Below are 13,881 nucleotides of genomic sequence, written 5' to 3' on the forward strand. Positions count from 1 at the left end.
TATTATTATTATTGTTGTTGGAGGTGATCAGGCTCAGTAAATCAGGGCTGTCTATAATTCCATTAACAATTTTAGAAATAAAAGTCAAGTCTTCGATCTGTATATAAGTAGACCGAGTTTATAGTTAATATATATCATTCAAATTTATGCTGAATTTTTTCAATGGAATTGGATTGAATTACAAAGCGAGGGGACTAGAAGAATTATATCCGACTTGTCTTCCCAATGAAGAAGAACGTCAGATTTTATTGTTGGTATGTTTTCTCTGCCATTACGGAGAATTAAGCCAAGCATTTTTAATCCTTTCTGTATCGACGTGAGAAAGAAACATAAATATGGAATAGAAAAAAAATTATATCCACTTTTTCATAATAAAGGTAGCTATTTGGTACATAATTGACAATTCTGTTTTATTTGTTTGTCGATACAAGCACTAACGACTAATTCGTGTTTGCCATAAGGTTAATATTGTAAACACTCGCTTTGTAAAATTAATGTTAATCAGATAAAATAAAAACAGTTCGATGATGTTATTACTAAAATTGAACGATAATTGATTTAACAGCAGTGATTATAATTAAACAAATCAACTGTGGAATATCAAAATATGAAAGATTTTTAACTAAAGAATTTCTCGTCACAGATTTTGCATTATAATCGCATATAATAACGATTTGTAATCCTCCGTAGTTTATTCATCCATCAATACTTTGTTCATTTAGAAACTAATCATACATGCAGGTTTAAGGTTCTAGGGATGAAATATGATTAATAATAATATTGGATGATTTGTCCTGTGCTGCAGGTGCTGCTCACGTGAAAAAACATCTCAAGGGCGTTTCATTAGTAAATAGTCAGGCAGACGGAAGCTCCACGAATTGCAATCTCTCATCGGTTTTAGATACATTTTATTTTCTTCATCTAAATCGCAATGCCAACATCACAACGGGAAGGGAATTAAAAACATTATAGATTTTTTTAATTGAGCTTGTCGTGTTTGCTGGAACATATTTTTGACGGGTTTGTTTTGTCCTTGTAAAAATTCAGCCCAGTCACACTCCGTAACAAATCGTTAGGTGTTATTACCTAAGTTAACTTTTACCAAACGGTACCAACATTATTTCATAGGAATAAATATATGTGCGCATAGCAATAAACTTTTAACATATTCTTAGAAAGGGAAGAGAGTAAAATAACAATGATATAATTAAGGGTGGGTAATACTTGGGCTCTTTTACTCTGTGTACAACTTTCACTTCACATGCGTAGAGATATTGTCAGGTCGATCCTAAAGCCAGGTATGCGCGACGACTCCACCCAGCCCTAGGGCGTGTCCCACACATCAAGACAATATCTTCAACCATTTCACCGACAAACAATGGATCTAGTTGAGAATTATCGTAACTCACAAATGTTTAAGTGAGATTTCTAAATGTGTTTTTTTACGAAACTGATATGATGAAGTTACATACGATAATAATTGAGTATTTCTAATCTTTTCATACTTGTCACTGCCAAATACCCAAGGATACCAATACTGGTTCACAGTTTGTAGGCATAACCGGAAAATTTACAATAAATAAAAAAATATTTCAATTACTATAGGATGACGATTGTGTTCCTCTTCCCCTGGCGACGACATTGATTTCGAAACCAAAATCTATCGAAACATTAAATTAATGAATTTTAAATAATTCTATGTTCGATTTCATTTGTAATATTATAAATACTCGGATTATTTCAAGTCAAAGATTCTATATTGTATTTGGTATAAACAAAATAAGAAGAAAATAAACAATCAATACAATGGTCCGTGGGTTTTTCTAAATAATGGGTAGTCAAGAAGTTATGCGAGTCGGTCCGCTGAAGTTATGAATGTATGATAATGAGTGGGTTTGTAGAATTTCCAAGGAATGGGTTAACCGCTCACACCTCTAAGCCCGGAGCCATAATAGGTACCTACCCAAAACCCAAAAAGCTTTCATAGAAAGAGGTCAAAAGAGTCGTCCAACACCGACGGGCGTCGGGAGTATTAATTCCGCTCAGCAGTTAAGAATTTAATGTTAATTTCGAGTGCAAAAAGGCAAAAAGAAAACTCATGGTAATATATACTGTATAAAATACAACGTTTTCTACTTAAATGTAAGCGTACTTTGAGGAAAATAAATAGTCTTATACTGTGTGGTACTTTTCAGATATGGTCTCAAAAATAACTTAAAATTTCTTGAACCACAATTAAATATTTCCTTAAATGGTTTTCGACTATCGGTCGAGTGGTCAAAATGACGCAGGCACTTAATGTTTGTAATCGATTTTAATACGACATAATATCAATGTTATAATATATGTAATAAATGTGTAAAAACGAAAGGATTTGGTGTTTTCCTATTCATATATGTTTGGTGATTAGTTCTGCTCTGCGCTGCAATATGCCTAATGTATGCCAACTTGTATTCGATCAACATTGCGTAAAAATTTTTGCGATAATATTGAATTTCGTTTAGATCGAGGTAGAATGGCCGTCATTAACGTGACGTGAATGCGAACGTTCGGCAAAATGGTGGAAATGCTGTAAGCTTAACTTTAAAATGCGAAGAATGTTGTCGCAGCGTGATGGCACGGCTCTCGGCTCTCGCTAGGGAAGGGAGAATTGAAATTTTGATGAGATTACTTAATCCGAATGAACCCGCCGCGCCGTGGTAACGGGGCTGTGTTTGTAGCCGTCATCCATTACCTCCCGCCGCAAAGCACACGAATACAGAACAGATCTCCATGCGAATATCGAACTTCTCCCTTTTCAAAAAGGGTTGCTTTTTTATATGGAGGAGAGAATTCTTGAAAAAACAAACACGAAGATATTTCATGGAAATCTCTCCAGCTATTCAAATGACTCGAAAGAATGTTTAAAATGTTGAATAAATCTGCATCGTTAGTGCAAAGTTATTCGCGTTAGCACTACTGAAGAGAAAAGTTAATCCAAATCTGCATACTAAATTGGCTAGGATGTGAACGCTGCAAAAGTAAAGGTTTTGAATGCATAAAATATAACAAAAGAAGTGGCGACGCCAATAATCGCATAAAGGCGACGGGCGAATGGCAACGGGAATTGATTGGAAAAATACTCGATGTCAAATTCCGCGCATTGCCAGCAGATCGCATACTACTTGTCAATCGAGTTTAAATTCGGCCTGCCCAGTACCGCGCGCATCGAATCGCTTAGCAATGTGTACCTTTGGTGAGAATTGCCAATACAAAAGTATTTCATAATTGAAACAAACAAGCTTCAGTGCTTACACATTTGTTCATTTTGCAATGTTTTCTGTGTATTTCTAATGCGCTATATATATCTTATTTTTTTTAATTTTCAGTAAAAACAAAAACTGTTTTAGAAACTACATTAATTTATCTTTCTGGTGTACCCATTTAAAATAAAATAAATACTATTTTTAAACAATAATACTGTAACTACACTTTTATCTCATATAATAAAAAATAAGAAACAATTTTAAAAGTTAAACCGATTATTACGATAGCGACGCGAAATATGAATGATTAATTTTGGCTATTTTTAGGATTTTATTAATGGCATCCAGTATAAATATTTGAGGCAAACTGGAAAGAATTATTATTTCTGTTTCTAAGGTCGAAAAATTACGTATTTCCACATGTTAGAAAAAAAGATTAAAATATGGACGCCCGGTCATATATGACCCTAAAAAGCTGGAGGGGTTAACCGGCATACTCGATATTATGTGGCATTAAATAAACTAATGTTTTGTAAAACGATTAAGCTCGTTAATAGCGTATGAGTAAGGCGAATGAAAAACGCTCATGTAGGTGTGTAATAAACAATTATATAATACACACAATTATTGAAAAGTGCGATTAAACACGCAACATTAAATATATAAAAATACGATTGGGACTAACATTTTTGAGCGTTCATCGTCACTCAGTACTATAACGAGGCCGCTTTCTTATCCGTCTTTACAGATTCCAAATTAATTAATTTCTCCGCAGAGAGTCAAAATGCTATTAAGTTGTATGCGACACGTTCGATAGCAAAATTGGGTGATAAAGCAAGAAAAAAGATGGGCGCCGGATAGTAAATCCGGTGGCGGTTACAAGTCCCTCCCACGTGGAAGACTGGTTCTAATCTGACGACCATTAACATCCTTCATTACCGGGTATTCAATAAAAACATTCGCGCAATAAAACTGTCACTATCCATAATTTTGATGGTCGCTTTTCGTAACTATTCGCGTGAAATATTGACGATTGATCAAGTGGTCTGCATCGTAGTCAAGGAAGGAAAATTTAAATCAATTACAAGTAAATGCGGAGATGAAAACCTGAGAGGGTTTTACGAGATATCGGACAGTTCATGTGTTCAAAATCATGTCGTCATCAATTGGACTGCAAATAAAACAGATAAAATAAATACCACATGAAATTATTTTTATTTTCTTCAGTAAACAAGCTATAAAATATCGTCTATTTAATTCGGGGAATATCAGTATCCACAGTTGAAACATCTGCAATACAACAAAATAGACGGGGTACATAAATACGACTACCTTTATCGTAAAGTATAGTACCTACGTATCAGGTAGTCGGTTTTAGGTTCCAATGTACATTAAACCAATTGAAGACAACAATATCAGGTAGGTAGGTACTTGCTCCAAGGGTACCCCTTCTCAGGTAACCTCTCATAATGGTGATATTTTACGAACAAAGGGGTGTAAAAAAACCTACAAAAATAATTAAATAGTTTATGCCAATCCAAGTGGTGAATTTAATATTATTCGGTGTATTAAAACGATATGATACTAACAAAAACTACCATTCATAAAATATTTTACCGAATAGAACATGATATGCAATGATAGATGAGGCAGACATCGACTAGACTGGCGTATACCTGATCCACCCTAATAAAAAAAAGCTGCAGAACCAAGGAAGGCCATAATGTGTTCCGCATGTTTTCAACCCTCAGATGTAACCAACATGTTTACAAAATGTCTAGCACATTCCAAGGGCGTAATTTACAACACGGCTGCTCAAACCATGTACAATCTGTAAACTGTGATTTATGCGTTAAGGCGATGCACTACGTCGTGTAATATTTTAAATTGAGCCGCCATCAATAACAACCCTTACGTAGATGGCGATAAGGTTTAAATTTCCGCTTAACACCATCCGCCTGTTTTGATATATGCAAGAAAAAAACATGGCCAAAAAGTGTCTTTTATTTTATTTTGTGGATGTTCAGGCATAAATATTTAATTTTTTTTCGATCATTTTATAAATAACTTAATTTGCCACATTATACAATAAAATCATAACCGAAAATGGGTTCGTAAGTAGGAGATTTTGAACTTTAAAGAGGTTTTCATAGGCCTTATACATTATTTTTTTCTGGGTTTATAAAAAGAAAAAAATACTCGATTATTTCAAAGATCAAGATGTATTCTACTCGCAGTATTTAATTAAAGCATCTCAAAACATTTCTAGGCGTCCAAATTTTCAAACCAAAAACACATGATTTTGCATTACTACGTATGGCATCGCCTTAATTCTTTATTCAGTATTTAATAGAAATTCAAATTTCTCCGGTTTTATAGGGAATAATCCACAAATTTTAAAGTTATCATCGAACCGTGAAATATTGTATTTTATTATTTCCATATTAATTATTGGGTTATAATTTGTCATACCTATCTGTTAGGATGCGTGTAAATGTGAGAAAAAGCTCGAGCCGAACCACTAATTATGGGAAAGGAATGAAGCAACCGCAAGCGGCGTTGCAAGATAGGATAAGATTTTTTTCCATAACTTAATCTTTTCTTACAAACTTTTTATACATATTTCTATAAATAAAATTGATGCTGAGAATGATTCATTTGTACTGTAACATCAATATAAATTGGCCTAAGTGACTTTTAATGCTTGTCAGTAGGTTATCTAATACATTTTTCATTTCTTAAATAGTGTATGCGTATTTTTAATTATTTTAACTTTTATTCCTTTGACTTCTTGTCGTTGCATATATTTGAGTAACAATCATTGAATTTGAAAGTATTTTCCTTTTGCGTCAAAAATTATAAGGACCTTAAAACAACATCAAGAGAAGAGAGTATTTTTCGATGAATAAACATGCCGAGAGAGGTGCATTTTTCTAGAAAACTTCAAGGGAAAGAAATATCATTAGTTTGACCAGACCTCGTCGGGAGTTAGGTGAAACGAAATATGTACATAAATAAATATACTGGACCGAAAAAACACGCTGGAGCTAACACAGTCAACCTAAGATGGTTTATGTTGGATATTTTATTTCTTTCCGAAATACAAGCCTGTCGAACGTCTTTCCACGCCTGCTCGGCTACCCATAATAACATTATATTCATAGTAAACACGGGATGCGAGTCAGTAAGCTATAAGCTATTTTATGGGAAGCTGCAAGAAGGTTGGACCGAAATCAAAAATACTCGCAAAAGCACGGTAGAATGCGCTCCGAGATGTAAACTGGAGACGTTTACAAACACGACAGTTGCGTCTGTGTTCGTGCCAACACATTCAAATCATATTTCTGGTTGCATTTCTGAATGCAGACGATGTCGTTTTGAAGTTTTTGTCGAGATTTTGTACTATAGAAATGACAGCTTTCAACATGTGCATTCCAAGGTCAACTACCTACGGTTCACGTCATGGTTGAATCTATGGCACGTGTGTTAAACTTACTTTTGTGCGGGTCGTGACTTTTGGGTGTACTAGAGTGCTAATATTACAAAAAATGGCATTATTGATCTTGTTGTAGCTGAAAACAATTTTTTTGTTTTTTTCGTAAATTCGATATTTTGTACGAAGAATTTCAGGAAATTTCAGTTTAGCCGTGCGCCGCACGGATTTCCTGAAATTCTTCATACAAAAATTCGAATTTTCGAAATAAATAAAACATCGTTTACAGCTACAACAACATCTATAATGCCAGTTTTTGTAATATTAGCACTCTAGAAAATCAAAAGTCACGAGACTCCACTGCTTCTGAGTGAGTTCTTCGGCGAGTATTATAGCATACTTCCTGTAGTTAGTTTATCTGTCAAGTACAAACAAAAATTATAGGTACTTCCGTTTCAAAGGTATGAATGATAAGAAGGTAAACAAAAATAATAACAGCAGATAGTATTTCAACACTATCAATGAATGTGTTATCTATAATAATCTTCGAACGTAAATAAAATGCAACATTCAGATTACAGTAGTTGTTTACGATGAGGTAGATAAGATTACGAAGTCCAATAATAACAACAAATTATTTTCCCTCTTTTTCTTCTAGACGTTCAGGAATAATGTTAATGTAGATTGATCAGTGTGTTGATTACTTAATTGCGAATGTAAGGGACCTTTGTTCATAATATTATTACGTGAGTCAGAAAACATTATGAATTATGTCCGTCTTTCATTCCAGTTTTTGGCAAGGAAGACGCAATCAAATGGGACTAAAACATCCATAAATCAGATAAGTTGTGCAATATGTCGCAAAATAAGAACGGGACAAAGTAAATTTATGACTTCCAAAACCAAAAACTTTGAAGATGTGTAAACTTTTTAGTTTTATAACTCGCAGTTTTCAGAATAACACTTTCAGGAAAACCCGAAATGTATAATTTGCAGGTGCTCAAAATAATATTGGTAAGTTATGATTTCAGGAAGCAATTTATTACATATTTGTATTATTCCGTGGGTAATAAAGCGACTAAATTATCTGAAGCCACAAGTTATGAATCATCATTTAAAGAATTTATTATAATGACTAATTACTACAATTACCTATTGTGTATTATGTTACCTTTTAGCTTGGTCCATTGATGTACGATTGTTTTTATTGATAGTATTATAGTGACCAAAGAACTGGGAAATGATTTGTATGGACTACATTGCTTTAACCTATAGTGACAAGATATCGACCATGGATTTGCTACTAGCTCACCGCATTCGCCTCGATTTACGGTATTTTGAACCTTAAAATGCTCATGGCATACTAACATAATATATTTTATTCGGTTGGCAAGGAAATAATGCATATTATCTTAGCTTGTCGTTTCGTCACTTTCAAACATGTTTATTTTATCTGTGAAAAAGCGCGTCACCAAATTACAGGCCAAATGTAATAATTCCGATTTTCAAAAGTCATAATGTTTTTATAAAATTAGAGAGAAAAAAAAACATTTCTCTGAATATAAGAAGCTATCCTGGGGAAACTATACAGAATAGATATATCTAAATAAATAACCCCCATTATATTACCCCATATCAAAAAACAAGTAAGTTATTACGAAAATAGATTGGTATCTTACCCTTTCATTTCAAGGGTATATCTCAATAAATGGACGCGCGTTTATAATTTCTCAGTGAAATTAAATAATTAATAATGATTAGAGACCGAAGACAGAAGTATTATCTAATCAAATAATTCGTACTGACGAGAAATAAATAATTGCTCGTACTCTGTACAAATAATGACTTAAAAATTTCTCTTTTACAGTGTGATCTGGACAAAATATGTTATTCGTTAGTAAATTACGAAAATATTCAGTTTTTTATCTGCATTAAAACGATAGTGAAATCAAATTAACTGTAGCGCAGTACAAAGAGAGGTTATCTGGGTTTTGCAACCATCATTATGAAGGCCACGAAAGCATTAAATTAATTAATCATTGCAGTTAATAAATAATACAATACATGGTCTTAAAAATATACATTATTTGTAAGCAGTGGCGGCTCGTGATTTTTGGGTGTACTAGAGTGCTAATATTATTAAAAATTGCATTTCTGATGTTATTGTAGCTGAAAACGATTTTTATTTTTTTTTCGGAACATCGATTTTTTGTATGAGATTTTCAGGAAATTTCGGATTGGTTTAATTTACGGATTTCCTGAAAATTTTCATACTAAATTTCGATTTTTCGAATTTTTTCAAAAACATCGAACAACATTAAAAATGCCATTTTTGGTAATATTGGCACTCTAGCAATCCAACAGTCACGAGCCACCACTGTTTGTAAGTACTTTGTCTTATTGTGAATAAATAAATTTATCGTTGACTCATTTTTCTCTGCCGATTGAAGTTTTATCAGTGAATTGAAGTCGTCAGTTGACAGAATAATTTTATTAAATTATTACATAAAATGAGAAAGCACTATTTTTCTGCCATAGTTTTAGAGAAGAATATTTTTAACTCACACCTGGTGGATTACTGGTTAAATTCTGGCTGTGGTCTGTTGGGCACATGTAGCGCTTTCACCAGTGTGTGTGTGTGAATTGAATAAAAGCTACAAAGTGTTTGAGTGTGTTGGTATTTTATTAATGTAGCATGGCACTCGAGGTTCGTTCTTAAATTGCCTCGGAAATATTAATATGTACCTATCTACTTCCTATAGACAACTTCGGTCGTCAGTGACCGAATTTATTATCCAAACGAGAACGCGCTTCTGTGTTCATCTTTGTTTATGTTCATAAACAAGGAATTCGGGCAAAATTATTTGCTTGTTAATCTTTCGGTAATAAACCCACCACATGTTATTAAAAGATATGCGATTCGAAACGTTTCCTGGTTTTGAAACATATTGAGCGCCATTGGAAATATATATTGAAGTATTGGAAGAGAATAATGATGGGGGGCGGAATAAAATAATGCGCTGTAAAAAGAATTAAATAAAATGAAGCCCGCCTTTGTGTATGTTTACAGAGAAATTAAATTAATATTGAAGCAAGGGTAAAATTCACCATGTCGCTACAATTGGAGGGATTCATGAGGGAGGGCTCGCAGCTCCCTACTTGGCTTGCTTGCATCGCCAACACTAGGGGTGGTAAAGTGGCAAGGTAAGGGAGGCTGGGAGGGAGGCTGTCGCCCTGGGAGAACACTCGGCAGCCTCTCGCTAGGTGGTGTCTGTACCCACCCATTTCACTACCCCATACACCCCCCGTGTTTATCAACCTCGGATGACAAGAGAACTAGCGTTAGCACTATCTCCGATAGGTCACCGAACAGGCGCCAAACGGAGCGTGCCGACTCGGTTAACGTGGAAATGTCAGCCGGCGGCCACGGCCGGCTGGCGGCTGGACTTGATACAAAGACAGAGCATAATATAATAACAATCCGCACACATTGTACACCGCGAGGAGGGCGATCGACAGCGCGTGTTTACTCCACGAATCTCAGTCAAACGGGTGCGTCATATTGGAGGAGGAAGAGAGAGGCAAACAGAACCGCACGCCTTCCCCGAAGCGGTCAATTGAGCGATACACTTTGTTGATCAGGGAATCTTACTCGTGTGCCAGTATGCGTGAGTGAGGAATGTGAGTGGAGTGAAAAGCTAGGAGATGAATGATAGTGATACTTACAGGATAATACATCCCCTGCGGCGGAAGAAAGAAGGCCCCCGAGCCCCACAGTTTGGAAGCTGTGTCCGGACTAGATGCACATAAATACAATCCTCCGCTCTGGAGCGAAGCACCGCCACTCATTCGCAGCGCTCTTAGCAGATGTGACAGCCCGCAAACAACTTCACGTTGGCGAGACTTGCGGAGTTAACACGACTGGGAGAACTTGTCAGGATGTTAGCACTGTTATCACACTACGCGGTTTGTTTCGCGGAACATGAGGTTATGGTTATACAGGACACTGACTGGAGCGGTGTGATGTGTCGCAGAGACCGCGGTTGTATGCAGTATGACTGACTAGTGGCTAGTGGCTGACTGTGTGTGCCGTGTTCTGTGTGGCTACCGCGTCGCGCTGGGAGCTGAGAGCACGCGGCGCGCAGAAGAGGGGCGGGATCACAGGGCCGGGGGAGGTAGGGCCGGTGGCGGGGGGAGGAAGGGGGGCGAGAAGCGCCGGCGCGCAGGTATGCCACCAGGCCACTTTACGATACCCCAACATTTTGCTAAATATATATTTTTTTGCAAAACACTCATTTAGACTTACTTATATGAGCCAAGTTAACGTTAAATACCAAAACAAAAAAAAAAAACAGTTACAACCTCTATTTGGAAAATATTCTTTCAAAAAATCTTGATTTTATGAAGTTCGAGAAAAGACTACAGCTATCATATTGAACTGAATGGTTCATTTTATAGTTGTATTAAGTTATTAGGTGTCTTATTTGAAAAAAAACAAACTTTTTGTGCTAAATCAAAAACTAAACATTTCATTGTACAACCAATATTTTTCGACAATAGTAAGAGTAAAACCTAACCCTACAACTGTAACAAAGATGTTGTTTTTCGACTCTATAGAAGATTACATTAACGTAAGAAATGCGTTTTTGATTGTCAGCGTTTTCGAAAGTAGCGTTGTTGTTAGACTTTTATTTGATCAACACGTCGAAATCTAACTTTCTTCAAATCAGATTTCTCGTAAATTTTTGGGTTTGCCTAATCTAGTGCCGACCCTGTCAGCGAACTGCCACATAGAGAGAGATGAAGTGATAAAGCCGTGTTCCTCACACTCGCAGTGGAGTCTGGATCAATGAAACGGCCGCCCCCCAGCCGCCCTTTCCTATTCAAAAATCTACACTGGGCATTTATCGAAAAAGACCGGGAAACGCAATTACCATAATTCTTAGCAAGATTATATTCTAAACAAAGATCAAATGAAAACAATCTTGTTAGTTGGATAGCAAATATTAAATTATTACGTGTTATTATTATTATTGCAATTTTCGGGGAGCTTTTATTAGTTACCGCCATCTAGCGGCATGAAGAAAAAACGTTTAGTTTCAATGGTGGCTTTAAAATAGTGTTATGTTACTCATTAATTTAATTTTTTTTAAACTCTAGATATATTTATGGCGCGCTATTTAAATGTTAACACAGCAAAATTTTGATGATCGTAATACGACAGTACTTATAAAAAAACCAGCAATTAAACGACGTTTCATAAAAGGAAGTTCATGATGGTGATGATAAATGTTGAAAATCTTTCTTGATAATGTAATATAATTATAGTGCATATGCAAGTAAGTGGGGTTTTTCTATTTGACCATTGAAATGATTTATTAACCAGCTGACGTTGCTGGGGGTTATCCTTAGGAGATAATATACCATAGCAGACTTTTCTATAGGCCTTTTAAGATATACAATTCCGTAGTACATTATTTTGATGTATCTCATGAGATTTAACCAACGTTAGCAATGTAAGCTTCTAAAAATTATGACTTCTTTACAAAATATCGTCTTTTCTCTACTTTCTATAAATATAATATGCATGTATTATATAATAAAACTTCAGGAAGAAATTCTCTAAATTATTGTGAAAACCCTATCAAAATCAGTTACGTAGTTTAGAAGAACTAAGCGCACAAACAGACAGACGTGGATGGCGACTTTATTTTATACTATTTAGAGATTACCCATTTTAATGGATGTTACTAGCTAGAGAAAAGTTTTCTCTTGATGTGTAATGTGAACTAACATTTCAATTATTTTAACAAAACGTTTTTGGTGCCACGGTTCTGCTTTCAAAATAAATCTCCACAGTAATCATTTAAATCAAGTAAATTAAAATATTTTCCAGCACTATTTACGTAAAGCATCAAACTAATTATGTAAACAAATAATTTTATTGTTATCAATTGGCAAAAAAACAATTCAACCAACTACCCACCCTTTACTTAAATAAAATATTATTGTTAAAAAAACGAAAATGTGTGAAAATTATTTATAAGTAATTTAAGCTTTTTGGATATGATTCGGTTAAAATTTTGTAAAATTATAGTACCCTAGCATTAAAAAACGAAAACAATAAACGATATAATAATATTTACAGTAAACTATATCCTATCCCCATAGGCCCTAATTTTCCCATGCAGAACTTGAGAAATTTTATAAATATAATTTTCGTACTCGGGTTCATTTATTATATGAATAAATTTTACGGTGTCTTGTAGTTTTCGACACAAAAAAAAACTAATTTAACGTCCAACATTAAAACAAATATAAAAAGAAAGATTTTTAAAAGTTCATAAAGTTAGATTGCTGAGAAAAACTAAATCTCATACCCAAATACACGCATTATATTCATCCCAATCGTCTTGGCTTTCCATTCGCAGGAGAATCTGTGTCAGCTCAGCACAAGTCTTATTTCCCATGATTTATTATAATGACTACCAAATTAACATGTTATCCACAATGTACGCGCTGTTTATAAGTTTTTCACAACTTTTAAAATAGTAATATTACGCGACAAAAACAGGGCAGTTTTTCTATGTGAAAATCATAGAGAATGCTACCATCTGGCGGGGCATAAAGAAATTACAGAATGTTGGTTCTCGACTCAGCTATCGCACTTTGCACAGAGCAATGTAGATGTCGTCATACGAAAAACGGAAGTGGGCAGCTTAGATAAGAGAAAAAAGAGGGGTTTGTTATTTGTTATTGCTCTGACATCTCTAGCTTATCAAGATCAACAGCTGCTACACCTGTCAAATCTGACAAGGTTATTATTGTTTGGTTTATTACAACATATGTTAAAGCTTTTATTAGATGTTTTTAGTTCGAAAAGTTATTATATTTCATGTGGTCAGGATAGTAATTTTATTTTTGCTATTCAATAAATTTATTCACATGAAAACCAATGGAACCAAAGTTTTATCAATAAATATAAAATTAGTTGTTTACCTTGGGCAATATGGTCTGTGTTGTAAGGCTAAACGTCTCCGTTTTGGGTTTTGGTCTGAAAAAAAAAATAAGATAGTAATTTTCTTGTGATAAAATGTGACACTTCACAAATTCACACAATCAAAACAATAACATCATAGCAATGCAGGTATTTCCAAATATTAGTACCTACCTTTCTAAACAGGACAAGAGAGTTCATTGACC

General features: G+C 34.7%; 1 protein-coding gene across 14 annotated transcripts in view; it reads right to left on the minus strand.

Annotated features, from left to right (window-relative positions):
• Rbfox1 (RNA-binding Fox protein 1) overlaps window positions 1-13,881 on the minus strand; it is a 731,414-nt gene that overhangs the window by 238,319 nt on the left and 479,214 nt on the right. For 8 of the 14 annotated variants that reach the window (XM_089634048.1, XM_089634046.1, XM_089634047.1 and 5 more), the window contains exon 1: window positions 10,405-10,764. In XM_089634048.1, the coding sequence (XP_089490174.1) occupies window positions 10,405-10,527 (123 nt within the window). In that variant the 5' untranslated portion in view covers window positions 10,528-10,764. Of the gene's footprint in view, window positions 1-10,404; window positions 10,765-13,677; window positions 13,733-13,881 lie in introns of those variants that run through there. The other 6 variants (XM_089634055.1, XM_089634056.1, XM_089634058.1 and 3 more) reach the window with 1 other exon arrangement.

This window comes from Hesperophylax consimilis, chromosome 8 (genome assembly GCF_061612785.1).
Source record: "Hesperophylax consimilis isolate HC1 chromosome 8, BYU_Hcon_1.0, whole genome shotgun sequence".
NCBI classification, from domain to species: domain Eukaryota; kingdom Metazoa; phylum Arthropoda; class Insecta; order Trichoptera; family Limnephilidae; genus Hesperophylax; species Hesperophylax consimilis.